The sequence below is a fragment of the Lissotriton vulgaris genome, chromosome 9 (genome assembly GCF_964263255.1).
Source record: "Lissotriton vulgaris chromosome 9, aLisVul1.2, whole genome shotgun sequence".
Taxonomy (NCBI): domain Eukaryota; kingdom Metazoa; phylum Chordata; class Amphibia; order Caudata; family Salamandridae; genus Lissotriton; species Lissotriton vulgaris.
The window spans coordinates 1,244,733,573-1,244,750,729 of NC_141697.1; the positions used below are offsets into that span (position 1 = coordinate 1,244,733,573).

The 17,157-nt window shown below is 44.7% G+C and overlaps 1 protein-coding gene across 2 annotated transcripts in view; it reads right to left on the reverse strand.

Moving 5' to 3' along the window:
• Window positions 1-11,888: 11,888 nt before the first annotated feature.
• The window catches only part of LOC147693181 (uncharacterized), a 132,405-nt gene continuing 127,136 nt past the window's right edge, over window positions 11,889-17,157 (reverse strand). For both annotated transcript variants that reach the window (XM_086939423.1, XM_086939424.1), the window contains exon 6: window positions 11,889-12,678. In XM_086939423.1, the coding sequence (XP_086795549.1) occupies window positions 11,963-12,678 (716 nt within the window). In that variant the 3' untranslated portion in view covers window positions 11,889-11,962. The remainder of the gene's footprint in view (window positions 12,679-17,157) is intronic.

The following is a 17,157-nucleotide window of genomic DNA, read 5'->3' on the forward strand; positions in this document are numbered from 1 at the left end:
GGGATACTAGATGACACGAGGTCAGTGCCCGTCACGAAGGCCAGTAAATGTGCAAAAGGAGGAGGGTACATTACCACCGATCCGGGAGAAGGCCTGGGTGGCCTGTGGGGATGAGTCTGCAATACCATATGGAACTGGTCACATCAAAAGGGGCATTCAGGTGAGCGTAGACAAGCTGTGCACACCGATCATGTCTGACAACGTCGGTGCGTAAACCTGTCTTTACCAAACATTGCTCCATTTGTGTAATTTGGACTGGGGGGCTGGGTTGTTTAAATGACAACTCTGTGCACTGTAGTGTATGTGTTACTGTGCTGAACCCCTTTGGATCTGTACCCCAATGAGGGAGTCTGCATCTTGAGTTTTCAGCTCAATGCTATTTCCCCTACTACCCAGTCTGATACCGCAGAGCTCCTCTCCCATCTTTTCAAAGAATGCCCTACTGGCCGATGCCCCATCCTTCTACCAATGCCAGCGCTCCTTGGAGCCCATCTGAAGTCAGAGAGGCTAAGGGTGACTTCCATAGTGGAGTTTACTGTTGGCTCTCACACCTTCGATACCCTCCATCTTTCTTTCACCAGCCAAGTGTCTCACTGACTCGTACAAAGGAATACTATTAGTGGAAAAATAAAATGCTTGTCATCTTTTCATAAATAGCCCTCCCGAATCTCATTTCAGGGCTCACTTTCAAGTTATCAAATCATGTTGGCCTTTATTCAGACCAGAACTGAGTTATATTGATTTATTGCATTGGTATGAAGAGTTCTATTGGACTTGCAAGATTGCAGGGCTGCGAAATCTACCCAGCCTGAACTTTGACACCCCTATGAATGGTGCTTCTCTTGGCGTTAGTCTTGATATTTGTAGGGGTAGGGTCATGTGTCTTTGCTCTTCGTCAAAGGAAGGTGCAGTGTGTTTTCGAGCCTGTGTGTAAATGCTCCTTGTCACTCTGCTCCCTGTTTGTGACCCTCGCGCAAATGGCATTGATTGAAAGCAAGTGCTTATGTGCCTTTTCTCATTGCCGCGGAATGATTAAGTGTTTGTAGATATGCCGCCCTACAACGACTGATGCACCATCTATATGCCAGCGCCCGTCCCCCCATATGCATACAGCGGAGGTCAAGTGCCTCTCTCTGCGATCCCTGCTCCTTGGCATCCATCTGAAGGCAGCACTTCCCCTCATTTTATCAAATTACACACTTATCCAAGGATTAAGCACACTGACTCACTTACTTTTTTTGCGAGTGGAGCAGCAATTCGATTTCGGCCACCTCGTGGCCTCAACGACTCCCGCAGCAAAAGCCAGCCGCCCGGGCATGATTCAGACGGACTCTCAGTCTGAGCAGTAGATGAGAGTTCCAGCGACTGCTGCGGTCTGTAGGGTTCGGTCGGCTACGGCTGGTCGCGGCAGCGGTGATCTGCCTTTTAATTTTATTTCAATCAAATTATTGACCTCAGAGCTGCGCACTGCCATTACCAGTGCAGCCTTCCCCCCACAACCACTTGCGCGAGAGTGACGCCGCTCTCACCAACATCATCTATCAGGAACCCCGCCATGAGCGGGTAATATACCATTGTTACATTGTAGCTGCTCTAAAACTAGAGCTGCAGAGCACCTCAGCCAGTCCCTAAGCCTGCAGGGAACAGCGCGCATAGCGCACTGCTGAATTCAGTTTATGTCTAAGTCTGCATAGGTTATTGGTGCATGATTGGCGCTAAGGCTTGACAGCCAAGGAGGCTCTATGAATTTATGCGTGACTTTCCATTTCAGTGCGGTGATACAGACCACCACACTGAAATGCGTTAGTCTAACGCCTGATGTGTGATACTTGGCAGGGCTGCAATCTGCAGCTCGGAACACATGAAATAATTGGCCCTTTTCCGTATGGGAACAATTCGGCGTGTTTTTATAAACAAAATACATCCAAAACAATTTTGATTTATTTTTATTTTTCTAGGCACCATGACTTTCGGAGTGCTTAGGATTTCAGAAAGTATCATCACTTTAAGGCTTTTATGAATAATTTAAAGGAAAGCTTGCTTTTAGACGATGTTAAGCGTTGTTGTTACCTTTTATGCAATTTTTATGATATGCTGATATACTGGATTTTTAGATAGCTTTTATATATATCGACCCTTAGGATGAGGAGTGAGTGTTCTATTTTCCGAGTTAGGCCCATGTAGCGAAGCAGCATATTTGTTACATTGTCCTAGAAAATAAAATTTCAGCTATGAACTTTTGCACTCATTTGCATACATGATGATGTTGGATTCGTTTCTCTGAAACTACTTTGTTGACACGTCCAGCTTCACACAACATTATCATGATGCCTTGAACATCATGTATTAGCCTCTCAACGCATTATGTACAAAAGTCATATATCTATCTCCACAAGGGGACATCGTTATTTACATATCCATAACATCACTAATCTGGCGCGTACATCGCAAAGGCTGCTTTTTATTATAAATAATAGGAATCCCGATAGTTTGGAAGAGGAAGCACTTCTGCGGACACTGAAGGTCCTTGCATGCTGAGAAACCACCACACACAGGGCTGACATTCCGCGAGGGGTGTCCAACTTGAGAACAAGATGGGATCCTTCACTCTATCTCATCAGTAATGCACAGAAAAGTCACTTCCTGGGGCCCGGGACTGGGCTGGCAATACTTGGCAAGGCAGGGCTCGCAGATGGCAGAGTCAAGGTGCTATTGCAAACCTGAAGGAGTCTTTGTTGCCTATGAGATTTCAGAACATAGGGCAAGATAGCAAGCATTTGGAGTCAATCTGAGTTCAAGTGAGATAGGTTCAGACCTTTCCTCAGCAGGGCAGATGGCAGCAGGCAGCAAGCAGCAGAGCAGAAAAGCAGTTCTTCAAGAGCAGCAGCGCCGGTCCTTCTGGCTGCACAGCAGTCCTTTTTCCTAGCAGAGTTCTTCACAGGTCCAGTACTGTACTATCTTGGTGGGGTCAGAGACCCAGTGCTTTATACCCAGTTGTGCCTTTGAAGTGGGGGTCACTGCCTTTGAAGTGGGGGTGAAAGCCAGGCATCCGGCCGCGAGGGGATGTAGTGGAGATTAAGCAAGCTATTGCCCAGAGTCGCAGAGTGTGAACCCGTGAGTTGAGTAGGCACCGGAACGAGAATTATCGAGTCCTTGGAATTTTTGAGCCCAAGGCCCAGCAAAGCAGGGAATTGAACCCTGGACTGATCTCAGCTTCCGGGTCTGCCGCCTCTAACCCCTGAGCCACACTTCTCCTCAAGGGACGAGAAGGATGATTTAGATGGGCCAAATCCATCAGATATTTAGTGTCAGATCCCGATTGGACCCTGAACATATAGCACAGTGTTCTGAACCTAACACGGTTCGACAGTCAGCCAATGTAAGTCACGCAAAATCCCAGAGACCGAGGTGAACTTGGATAGGCAATAGGGAAGCCTTGCCACTGCATTCTGCACCAATTACAGTCTATGGATGGAGGATGTATCTGCTCCCAGATACAGGACGTTACTGTAATCTAGACTTGAAATCACAGGAGCTTGGATCACCGTTCTTGAGCTGAGAGGGGAATCAGCCATAGAATAATCTTTTTAACCACTTCAAGACTGCAAAGCAGGTAGATGTCACCTTGGCCACTTGTTGTTTCATAGATAGTGATTCATCCACGATGAACCCCAGGTTCTTAAAACTAGTAACAAGCGCGAGAAGAGCTCCCAGTTCGGGGGGCCAATGCTGAGGCCCCCAGAGATTGGGCCTTTTGCCTAAGATCATGACTTCAGTTTTATCACCATTAAGTTTGAGCAGGTTATTCTGCATCCAGAAGGAGATTTTGCTCAAGCCCAAACTGAGGTCTCATGACCATGCAACCAAGAGAGGGAAACCATAATCTAAGTATCTTTCGCGTAAGATAAGGGAGACAGTCCCTCATTTTCGAACACCTCAGCTAAAGGGCGGACATATACATTAACTAGCAGCGGGCTCAACACTGAGCCCTGTGGAAATCCACGGGGGAAGCGTGAGAGTTTGAACTGGCTGATAGAGAGGAGACCTGGAAGGTAGGGTCCTTAAGAAAGGAGCGAAGCCATTCCAAGGCTAATTCGTCCAGGCCCAATGTCTGCAATTCCCCTGGAGAATATGGTGGGACACCATGTCGAAGGAAGCCCTAAAATCCAGCAGGATGAGTGCCGCAGTTCCACCCTCATCCAAGAGGTGCCTTAGAATTTCTGTGACCCCCAGAAGGGTGGATTCAGTAGAGAAGCTAGCTCTGAACCCAGATTGGAAGGGATGAAGAAAATACTGGGTTTCCAAAAAGGAGGACACTTGGCAATTAACGTGCTTCTCCAGAATTTTTGATAAAATGGGGAGCAGAGAGATGGGGCGGAAGTTAGAGGGGTTGGAAGGATCCAAATTCACTTTCATTAAGAGAGGGAGGACCATTGCATGTTTCCATCTTTGGAGGACTAACCCCTACTTCAGAGAGGCATTAAGAGCTCCATTACCATCGATAGTATGGAAGGATCCAACTGACCCAACACATGGAGAAGTAGAGGGTAGAGGTGGAACCTGTTTGTTGGAGAATGCAGTTAAAGGAATTTGTACCCAAGGGGGCCCATGTGCCAAATTTAAGTGGGGTGTTGATGCTATGTGTGAATTTGCTGCGAAAGTAAGCCTAGGCTTCTGGCTAATATTGGGTTAGTCCACTTCCTCTAACAATACATCCTGCGATCATTTGCTCAACAGCTGAGGGTGTATGTTAGCAACTCTGTCTCTAAAGAAGAGAGTTAGTTCTTCACATTGACTGTGAGAGAGGGTTAGAGAGGTCGCCGATTTCCCGGAGCCAGATAGTTCACTATTTTAAAGAGAGTTTTAGCACAATTTTGAGCCTTTAAAACTCAGCATGGGCAGCTCAATCAGTGCTGAAGGCCCACTAGTAGCATTTAATTGGCAGGCTTTGGGTATATGGTACACACTTTAGAGTAGACTTACAAATTAATAGAATTTGCCTATTGTGTTTACACCAGTGTTACCATGTGTAGGGGAGAAGCAGATTCACTTTAGCACCGGTCCGCAGTGGTAAAGTGCTCTGAATCTTAAGGCCAATAAAAAGATACAGCAAAAAAAGGAGGTAAGCAGGTAAAAAAAGTCCCTGTGTGACCTGTCACCCCAAGGATGACAGGGTTGACAGGGCCTCTTTGCCTTTCTAATTCCTCAAAGTTACTTATTGACAGCCCTATGACCAAAGGTTGGCACGATGTATGTGAAGCTTCACTTTAAACAATATTTATCTGTTTTTAAGTATTTAACCAGATGAAATTAATTGTACGTTTGGTTGTCCATTAATAATGTTCGGGCCAGATGTACGACCCTTTCATTTAGCGCTTCGCAATCAGCAAGTTGCAAATTGCGAGGCGCTAAATGAAATGTAAAACAGCGTTATTACACCGTTTAGCGATAACCAAAGGGGTTGCAAATTGCGAGCCCACTGGGAAAGCCAGCCCTCCCAGGGATGGTGGCTTGCTGGGCTCAGCAGACCACCATGCCTGGTACGGCTTTTTAATAAAGCAGCTTTTTTTTTTATGCATCCTGCTTTCCTTATAGGAAAACGGGATGAATTGCGATCACACTCGGCAACTCTGGGCATTAGCTTGCCTCATCTTCACTAACGGCCCCACCAGACCGCCGGGGATGCCTGGTCTCACCCTGGAGATACCCATTAAGGGACCATCTCTCAGGGAAGCCAGGAAGGGTTTCGCAGCGGTCGAAGCGCCTTGGGACCCTACGGGTAAGTAGTGCGCTATATAAATGCCAATACATTTACATTTACATAAAAAAAAAAAAAAATGAAACGTTTTGTTTCATGTTTTAAGTGCAGGCAGTGGTTCCTGGGACCACTAACTGCCCTTAAAAAATATTTTTAGAGACAGTCACAAAGTCGAATGGGTCCCCTCAGGACCCCTTCCAAATTGTGACTGCATTACCACCCTCTTGAAGAAAGTGGTAATATGCGAGTGTTTTGTAACCACAATTGGGGTCACAAAACATTCACACATAGCATGGCGGACGCAATTAGGGAGGGAACGCCTCTTCCTGATTGCGACTCGCAATTCCTAAATAGCGAGTTGCAAATACATTTGCAACTTGCTATTTAGGAATTGTACATGGCCAACAGTAATTTTGCATGCGCAATTGTGTTCGCAAACCCGTTTGCGCATGCAAAACACGTCGTACATCTGGTCCTTAATTCTGTACTTTCAAGTATGTAATTTTGAAAGGAATTGAAAATAAATACTACTACTACAAGTGTTGCTACTACTACAAGCACTACTACTACTGCTACTACGACTATTACAACTACTGCTACTACTAATATTACAAGTACTATTAATATTACGAATACTGCTACTACCTATATACTGGTTTTGATATCTCAGGTTCTTCAACTAATCCAAATTTTACCACAATTTATCAAAGGGCTTAGGTTTAAATGCAACTCCTGGTTTAAAAAACCCCATATATTGAGCGTATACAGTTTTATTTTTCTGGAAACTCTCCGCTTTCACTCATTTCAGCTTACGCGCCGGGGTGGATCTAGGAACATCAGAAGAGCAGCGATGTAGACAAGTGAGGTCAGTGAAATGTTTCTAAGCTTTGAGATGATCTGAGCCCATCTCAATGTTCAATTCATCAGGCTGCAGAATGTGTACAACGGCAACGAGGAAAGAGAAGAATGTTCCATGAATATAATGTGGTGCTTAAAATAATCTTAGCCGAAAATAAGAAATGCACCCACTGCAACGCAAACAAGGCAGGCAGTGCTTAGAAACTCCTGAAGTACATAAATGGGGACATTCCCCGGAGCAGAATGGAGATTAAACATGGAATCTTGAGGAGTTGATGCAGAATTCTGGATGTTAAGTAGTAATGAAAAAGCAACAACTGTTTTTCAAAAGTAAGGCCATTCACTGTGCTATGAAACTTGTGAATCAAGAGGCCAGAGAACTCTTATGGACACAGATTTACTTCTGTTCCGTTACAATATAAGTGCACATCAAAAGAAAATGATAATAAACTGTAGTCACTCTTTAGAATTTGTAAATGTCACATGCCTCATATGCTCTAATGGAGTCGCCACATTCCAGTGGCATGATGACTTAAAGTTGAAGTTAAGAATTTTGTATAGCGCTCTATCACCGTGCGGTTTCTTGGCGCTTAGGACGGAAAGCTCCGGGTGGGGCCAGATGACTTACATCTTCTTGGAACAACATAAGAGCTGTAGTGTCTTTGTGAAGCTACTTGTAGGTCCCACAACCTCTGAATCCTTGAATGACTCATTTCACACTACAGCAAGACTATAGTGTGGCCTAGACCTATGATGCTACAGGCCTAAAAGTACAATTCCAGTGATACTGCGATTTACTTTTCGTCCTGCTGTAAGATGTTGGCAAAGTCGGTAGGTGCTTGCGAGTACTTCTGACGACTGCAAACATGTCAAGGATCCTTTCGAGGTTGTCAGAGACCTTCCTCCAAGTACATTATAAACCTCACTCCAGGATGAGCCAAATGCCTTTATTGCAACAAAGGGCTTCATGTCCAGTGCCTAGGGTTATTCCACTGGCCTACCCCTCCCTAGTACTGATACATCGGGGGTGCGGAATTACCAGGGATTACAAGGCGATCTCGGAGGTTTCACAGAGTGATCAGGAATGAGCAAAGGTACCAGGAATCCAGTGTTTGATGCCGCATCCCACCCTGGAGTTTTACCTCTGGATTTCACTTGCTTTTAGCAGCCAGAATCTCTAGGTGAAACTTGAAAACCTGTAATTCCGATAGGGCTGTTAACGCAAGTTAATGGCTCTGTTGGAAGCTCTTAATGGCCCCAAACCTTCTCATTTCAGCTTTACTGGTCATCCTCAACTTCACAGCCAAGCCCTGTTCCTCGCCACTTTCTCTCAGTAGAGCTCAGGCTGTCTCGCTCGACAGCTTAAGATCAGCTCCTGCACTTGTAAAGGTACCGTGCACTTTATGTAAATTACTTGCTGATATTGTTAAGAATATTTTGTAGAGTCAACATGTACTTTCCCGCTTTGAATGCCTCATTAAAACAACCTGGAACATTCATTAATTTTACACAACTGGTTTTATTCAAAGTCCAAAGTATCCTGCATGACTAAATCACACATACTTGTATTTACATTAAGTACTAATGCATTATAATTTTGAGACATCACATGAATCCATAAGGTAATATCTATGTAAATTCACAAGGATTGCTCATGTCAATCTTTCATCGCCTACACAGCACGATGAAAAAGAAAAGTATCACCCAGCATGTCATGGCAGGGCATGAACCAGGACCATAAAGAAATGTGATTTATAGGAATGAAGTAATATCAGGTCACCTCATTCCAGAAATGGTTGCAAGTCTTTGATAATCTGTACTACTTTGAAGGGTCCAATGCAGGACTCTGCGTGCAGCAACCAACTCCCTGAGCAGATCCACAACCCGGAAAGATTTGGTCCTCTTAATCCAGAAATCATTCAAGTGGAAGGAACGGTGTTGCCCAGATGCGTTGTAAGCGAGGATCTGGAAGGATGTAACTGCCACCTGCAGGACAACAGACACATGGGGCCATGCCTCACGCCTCCGATATGACAGATTGTGAACCACAGAGCAACCACTAGGGGTGCAACTGAGCCTTATAGAAGCCGTTTGCATGACTCTCGCCCAGCGCAGCCGCAGGTTGGCATCAGTTTCTAGAGGTTCTTGTAGTAAGGTGTGGGCTTGGAATGTCTCTTGCAATCATGCCAGCATTTTCATGTGGTTATAAAAGAAAGGCAACTTGGAAGCAATGTTTAAAGATGGTGGTTCAGGAATAGCAAATCAACGTTAATTATTACATAAAATATATTATTCCTCTCTGAAGATCGGGTGATCCTTTTAGGGTCAAGTTGCTGCGGTTGATAAACTTATTTTGGATCCAGTAAAGCGTAGCTCTTCTTTGAAGAGGTTATGGTCCTTCTGTGATGTCTCAAATGTTCTGGTTTTTATACCCATTAGATTTGCTGCTAGCACGGAGTTGTTTGAACCGGTTAATTCACATTTACATGGGACAAACACTGTTTTCATTCAGAGGCTATGTGTTCATGGCCCTTTGCAACATTCATTGTTCCCTCCAGTTAAAGGAATTTACTAAAAAGATTTTACATCTCTAGATGAATTAAATTTGCAATGACACCAATGGTCCTCATATTTGAATCATGGAATGTTATAGTTTTCTCTGGCCCTAATCTCTCAAATTAAAAGCAGACGTTTTTCTTACAGTGCTTCTTTAACAGGCAGCTGGTGGGGATTGGTTTTCTTCTTTACAGGCGCTCGTGTCTAAAAAGAGTGATTCTCTTTCAAAACTTAATTCCACATTTTGTTACTATTTACAATATTTAAAAATATGATGAATCTCTGTGATAGGAAGAAGTCAGCAAACCTAAGTTCGATAAACATTGCAAGGGGCACCATAAGGCTACCCTTAGCAAGTATGGGGTCAGGACCCCAAATAAACAGTGTTCAGATATTTACAGTTAATACATGAATGTACCGATTCTATCTTAAAGCTGCCCCTGTATATCTATATATTTGGTGTGAAGCTATTCCTGTGCACAATGACACTCCATCGGATACACATGCCGAAATTGGAGTCTGTAGGAGGTGTTTTCAACAAAGAGCAAGCCTTCCTATTCATAATAACGTTTGTGTAAACCCTGAGCTTCTCGTAGGCGCCATTTGGGTTCTCTACGGAATCATGTTGTGGATAAAAAAAACTTGGGCTCCTGACTAGAGGAGGGAAGCATATCTTGGTGTCTCTCTGCACCGTTTTTAGCATGCTGTAATCCTTTGCATTTACTCACCGACAGCCCACTCCCCCAACTTGTACTTTCATCCCTTGACCACCTTGCTCCTATCTCCCAGGCATACCTTAGTTGTAATCCTTTTATACTTATTCTCCACCTTCCTGCCATACCTCAACAAGAAACATACACATTTGCATTTTTTCTACCAAATGAATTTTTGCACCAGAAATTAAAATAAAGAAAATATATAATTGTTGGCCATGTTTTCCATGTTGTTATGTTTTGGGTCTAATCTGTCGCTCCCCATCCAACATCAGTCCTTCACTTTCCTTCCATATGTTATGTTTTGGCTCTAACCCATCCCCCTCATCCCCATCCAACATCAGTCCTTCACTTTCCTTCCACAAGATTTTCCTTCTTGACCTCCCAACTGTGAACGATAGACACATGGGTGCTCACGCGTATTGCATTCCAGTCACTATGTAAGGCACTTCCCTGCCCTTGGGACAGACGCAGGCTGTCCAACTACCATCAATATATTAAATGAAAAGTAGTATATGAAGAGGAACGTTGTATGTGGAATGGCTTATTTGTGTCTCAATATCATATTCAGTAAAACGGCTGTAGTAAGACCCTGCCAGGATGTCCCCAGCTCTTGTCAAGATCTTTATGGAAGTTTTGTCTGTTATTTATTGATCTCTCTTTTCTACATTGAGGGAAACCAACTGCAGGGATTCTTGAAAGACCTACAACTGGGAGAAAGGAACGACGAATGACCCTCAGCAGAGTCAAAACCATAATAAACCAAGTGTATGAAACCAGCGAAAGAGAATCAGTAGTTATCATATTACAAGAGAATACTGAAAAAGAACGTTTCTAGTATCCTTTACAAGAGAGGTGAAGAGGGCAGTCACTTGTACTAGGGTCTGAGTTTTTGCAAATGTTGGCACTTAAAATCACAAAGTGCAGTAGCAGCGCTCAATGCAGCTTATATTTTTGTACATCTTTGAACCGTGCACGAGAATACATTTCTCTTTCTACACTTGCGCCAACTTTTCTCTTTGTTTCATATCCTTTCAAACCAGTTCTCTCTAAATAGGCTATATTTTTTATAAGGATTCATTTAGTACACGGGTATTCCCAGGGCAGCAGAGATTATGACAACAAAAAACTGTGGGATTGGGAAGGGGTACAATAATTTAACAATTAAGAGAATGAGCAAGAGCAGCGACCCGGAGGAGAAGCATGATGCCAGCTGAGAACAGAGGAGCGACTATCACTAGCAGGGTTTTAAGGCGGTGGATTTGTATGGTTGTTGGAAGACAAGGTTTGGCGATAGAGATTTCCAACCAGGTTAGAGTTTGTGCTATATGTGTGCCAATGAACTACTTGAAAACATGTGGGTTTTCCAATACAGAATTTGTAAATTCTAAGCTTTTGTTTGCGGGTGGATGGAGGTCTGAATGTCGAGTGTCTACTGAGAACACAGCACGTATGTCTTTTATAAACCACTGTAAAAGGGAAGGACTTTCAACTATCAGGTTCATTGTTTTAAGACTACAAGCTTGTGTTCTCTGGAGCCTAGTGGGCCTCCTCATTCACTGATTTTCATGGGCGAGAGTGCTTTGTATTGATCAAAATGGAACACAGCATCTTCCTGCTCAAGCCCATAATTCATTTAATCTTGTGTGTAGTTGTTTATACTATGGAATTACTGGGATCACAGTTGTGTGCCTCGGCTAATTACACTCTCAGTTCTCATCATTTTCAATGATGTGATGAGAGTCATTTTCATGGTGTGATGTTGCCGCTTGAGGCTGTGATAAACCAGCCATTTTCATTGGACTATTTGTGACCTACTTGGAGTCATAACGCTCTGGTAACGTGTGCTCCGGTATAATCATCTGACTTGATGTACTTAACATAATTCCTATTGCTATTTGCTCAATTCATATGAATGATTCTTCCTCCACAAAATTATAACACCTCGTATAAAGCACACAGAGACGATTCAATCAACAGAAATGCTCCATAAATAGACATCATTATTGTTACTTTTTGTATTATTATATTTTCCAGTACCATTTGCTCTAACTCAGTTTTTTCAGTGTTGTTTGAATTATTGTTCCTGCCTGTCCATGTCTTTCTTTGGGAGTGGATCCTCTCCAGTGTGTTTTCTTTTATGTTGGTTAAAACTATCTTTCCAAGTGAAGCTTTTGCCACATTCAGTGCAGCTGTACGGTTTCTCTCCAGTGTGCATTCTGATATGTCTAGTCAAGTTATCTTTACGACTGAATCGTTTATGACAGAAAGGACATGCGCATGGCTTTTCACCGGTGTGTGTTCTATAATGCTTGATAAGATTTGCCTTGTGAAAGAATACTTTCTCGCAATCAGCACATCCATATGGCCGGACTCCAGAATGTGCTCCCATGCGTCTCATAAGGTCGCCCGTTAGACTGTAGCTTTTCTCAAGTTCAGTGGTTGAGGGGGCCGTCTGAGTTTGCTCTGTGCTTGGAAGACCTTGAAGAATCTGCGAATTCTTGTGACTGTTTACACGCTCATATTTCTGTGATGTGCCCAGTTTAGACTTCCCTTGATATAAATTGAAGTGTTCGGGATTGCTGAAGTCATCTTCACGCTTAACGGTCTTCTCTCCATGTGGTTCCCAATAACCATCTGAGTGCTGCTGGCTCTGGGTGTTTGCTCCCCTTTGCAAGCTTTGCAGGAACTTAATGTTGGTTTTTCCCAAGGAAAGTTTACGGGATGGTTTCAGGCTGGTAGGACGAATAAAGTCTGACAATCTTTTTGGCTTTTTCATGCCTCCAGTAATTGCTAGAATGAAATAATAGTTATTAGCATTACTCTTAAAAGTAAATAAACAAAGAGAATATTTTCTTTCACAGTCTAGACTATTACATATATTCCAAGCAATTAGCCTGGGTTAAAAAAACATGTCTGTTCAGCTTTCTGTTGCAGAACTGCAGATCACTGATGCTTGTGTTAAAGTTACCCATTCAAAATATTCAAACCTTGTTTGTTCACATCCATTTCACTGAGAACAAGCACATTGAGGAAAAACAATATAATTCTGTGTACACAGAGCACAAGACTGTTGACTGAAGCTGTAGTAATGACTGATGTGGAGTTCAGCCATAGCTCTGCAGAGATAGCAGGGATTTAGGGAGCAGCTCTCAAGTGGACATCCTCCTTCCTGTCCGGAAGAACACAACAGGTTAGACTCCCACTGTTCACTTCAGAACCTAAGGCCATCATCTGCGGGGTCCCTCATGGCTCCTCATTCAGCTCCATGCTCTTCAACTTATACAGGAGTCCACTAGCAAGCATCGTTAGGACCCACAGTCTCAACATCATCTCATATGCCGATGACACCCAACGTATCTCAGAGGATATTAACACCACCAAAAGTAACTTCAAACCACGCATGTCCAACATAGCCAACTGGATTGAGGTTAATTGCCTCAAACTCAACTCAAACAACACAGACGTTCTAATCTTCTGCAACAAGAGCTCACCACAGGACTCCACCTGGTGGCCCATAGAACCCGGCCCCACTCACTCACCCTGCCAAATCTGGGCATCATCTTGGACACAAACCTCACTAGGAGACATCAAATCAACTCTGTCACCTCAGTCTGCTTTCACATTCTCTACATGCTTAAAATAATCTTTAAATGGCTCCCCCGAGACTCCAGAAAGACCGACACCCAGACTGTCATCACAAGCAGTCTAAACAATGGCAACATGCTCTACTACAGCAGCTCCGCCTACCTGATCCACAAGCTACAAATTATCCAAAACACCGCCGCCGTCCTATCTCCAACTTGCCCCTCCTCTCGAAAGCCCTTGAAAAATGTGTCCTTCTTCAGCTTCACAGACACATTGAACTTTTTAACTTACTTGACCCCCTTCAATCAGGCTTCAGGAAAGGCTGCAGCACCGAAACCGCCATGCTTAACATTATAGATGACATTCACCACTCCCTCGACAATGGCGAATCTAGCCTATTGATCCTCCTCGATCTCTCCGCAGCTTTCGATACCGTTAACCACTCTGTCCTTCTCAAAGTCCTTAAAGAACGATTCGGCCTTAATGGCATGACTCATAATTGGTTTGTCTCATACCAGCAACACCGCGCTCAGCAAATTAAAATCCACAATTGCCTTTCGAACCCCTCCCCCATCTCTCTAGGAGTTCCACAAGGATCCATACTATCTCCCTCTCTCTTTAACATCTTCATGGAACCTGTCACCCTCATTCTCAAACAAGCAGGGATTAACTATCACCTCTACACTGACGATACACAACTCTACCATAAGATAAAAAGCCATGCTGACATCCTCCACTTCAACAACACCCTCATCAAAATTCAAGCCTGGTTCCTCTCGAACCATCTCAAACTTAACCCAAAAAAAACTGAAATTATTATTTTCTCCCAAAAAACAACCAGCTCCCCATTCAAAAGTGGATCACAGACCTTAACGCCCTCAACTGCTCCTTGTCCCTAGCCACCTCAGTGAAATCCTTGAGAATCTCCCTTGACAACCGCCTAACTCTCAAGGTACACATCAACAATTCTGCCAAAGGAGCCCTCTTTACCCTCCGTAACCTTAAGAAAATTAAGCCCTTCATCCCCATTGATGACTTTAAACTGGCACTCCAATCGCTTGCTCTATCGCGCATTGATTATGGCAATGCCATCCACACCGGAATTCCCAAAACCCACCTGGCACCTCTTCAATCTGTGCTCAACCTCGCGGCTCGGCTTATCACGGACTGCAAACGATTTGACCACATCTCTCCCGCCCTTAAATCCCTTAAATGGCTCCCCATTGAAGGTAGATCCACATATAAAACCGCCTGCATTACGCACAAAATCCTCCACCAAAACACACCGACATACCTCTCCAACAAACCGACCAAATCAGGCTGCACGCGATCACTGAGAAGCACCAACACCCTCCTACTTATCCCCCCCCCTTCAGAAAAAGAATTCCACTCGGTCACGCTCCTTTTCAGGCAATGCCCCACTTATTTGGAATGCCCTCCCAAAAGACCTCCGCTGTAACCAGTCCTACCCCAGCTTCAAAAAAGAACTCATACTTCTTCTCCTTAATAAATACTGGGGTTTCTAATCCCTCCCTGGTAGCCTCGCCCCTCTGCATCACCCCACCTAGCTGCTCCGCATATGACTTGTGACCACCCGCCTGGCCAACTCCATTCCTTCTATCTGATCACCTTACCTCCCCTAATCTTGACCCTCAGTTCTCTTGCATGTTTTTTGTATACTTAAGTGAGGCTTCCCGCCAAACTGTGACCGCTATTTTGTATTAATCATAGTGTCTAGCAATTGTTTTTTACTTTTTTATCTAGATGTCATGTATCCTATGTGGACTTGCTCTTTTATTATTCCATTGTCTGTGCTTATTCACACTGTACCTGTATGGAAACACCTTGTAAAGCGCTCTGATACTCCTGGGTCCAGCCAGCGCTATATAAAACCTCTTAAATAAATAAAATAAAATAAAATAGTATTCAACCTTCCTCGCTGCACGCAAATCACACCTCACCTCTGAGAACTACACTGGCTCCCTACTCAGAAACGCTGCCAGTGTAAGATACTCACCCACACCTATCTCAACTACCGCCTTCACTTCAACCAGCATACCATGAACCTACGCTCTGCATCACTCACGCTCCCCCTCGTAACCTGTCTCCACAGAAGCATGACAGGGAGCCGATCTTTCTCCTACCTGCAAGCCAAGTACTGGAACAACCTCCCCCCAGCACATCAGCACAACCACCTCGCGCATGAAATTTCACAAAAAACTCAAACCCTGACTCTTCACCTGATCCTCCTTGCCACTCTTGCCACAACCACACATCTGCATCGAACCTACTCAGCAGCTAGATACCCTCACGGGTGACAAGCTCGCTCGCCACGAATCCACATTACTTTGCATAGTTGGTCTTACTTTTTGTGTAACTGCAGATGATGGGTTTCATATTTTCACTTTAACTTAAGAGGAGATGCTTTATTCGTTCTACATAATTTTAAAACTTTAAAATCAAGTGCATTGTTGTTAGAAATGGGATTTTTGGTAGGCTAGGGCATGTGCCAAAGCCACACAGAAACTACAACTCTAGTCAGAATAAGGGAGTTACACTCCTACAATAACCCCTGCTAACTTCCTTGGTAGCTTGGGCTGATCTTAGAGACAGTGTGTAAAGCATTTGCACGTAACCAACAGTAATACAGTATAAGCACACAAAAGGACCCCACACCAGTTTAGAAAAATATCCACTATTTTTTAAACAAGACCATATACGATATAAACTCATAATACAGTACTTAAAAATCTTCGGTTATCAAAACATGCTTGAAAAACAGTTCCTTGATGTCGATAGCTCTGTCCGGGGCTATCACGGCGTCATGAGCAAACAAATCAAAACAGTTCTGGCTGACTGCGGTGTCGCGGGCCAGCTATAGTGTTGGGAAGACCCGCAAACAGTACCTTTTAGAAACGTAGGGCGTCGGCGACCTCTCGTTGAGCTTCCGAAAGCACCGCGTCTGCAGGCGTCGGTTCCGGAGGTCGGTGCAGTAGTCGTCGGGGCCCTTGAAGTCACATGCGATGCAGATCGAACTCCTCTCTGTTGAAGTCAGGAGCGCAGGCGTCGGCGGGTGTCGGGTGCTGCGGTGCGGCATGCGGTGCGGTGTGCGGTGCCCTCAGGTCGCGGTGAGAGCAGTGGCTCGGTGGTGACATCAGATTGAGTCGTCGCTGAGAACAGGTTTGCAGTGCGAAGTGAATGCGGTACTCGCCGCGTTGCTGCCAGGTCGCGGTGCAAGCAGCAGCTCCTTTGTTGCTGAAGCGCTGTCGTCGGCTGATGAACTGGAGTTGATTGCGTCGGTAGGCCAAGGCTGCGGTGCGGATGAGGGCGGTGCGTCGTGATCTTTACGATTGGTGCCCTCAAACCGCAGTGCGAAGTGAATGCGGTGCTCATCGCGTTGCTGTCAGGTCGTGGTGCAAGCAGCAGCGCCGTCATTGCTGAAGCGCTGTCATCGGCTGACGAACTGGAGTCGATGACGCCGGCGTCGGTAGGCCCAGGCTGCGGTGCGGGATGAGGGCGGTGCGTCATGAACTTTGAACCACGGTGCAAAAAGCGGCATCTATTTTGGCGTGGATCGTGGTTGTTGGGGATACCAAGGTCTCGTCGTGAAGCGAGGTGGTGCGGAGTGCAGTGCCCACAGGTCTAGGTGCGAGCAGCGGCTCGGTGGTGGCGTCAGCAGGTGTC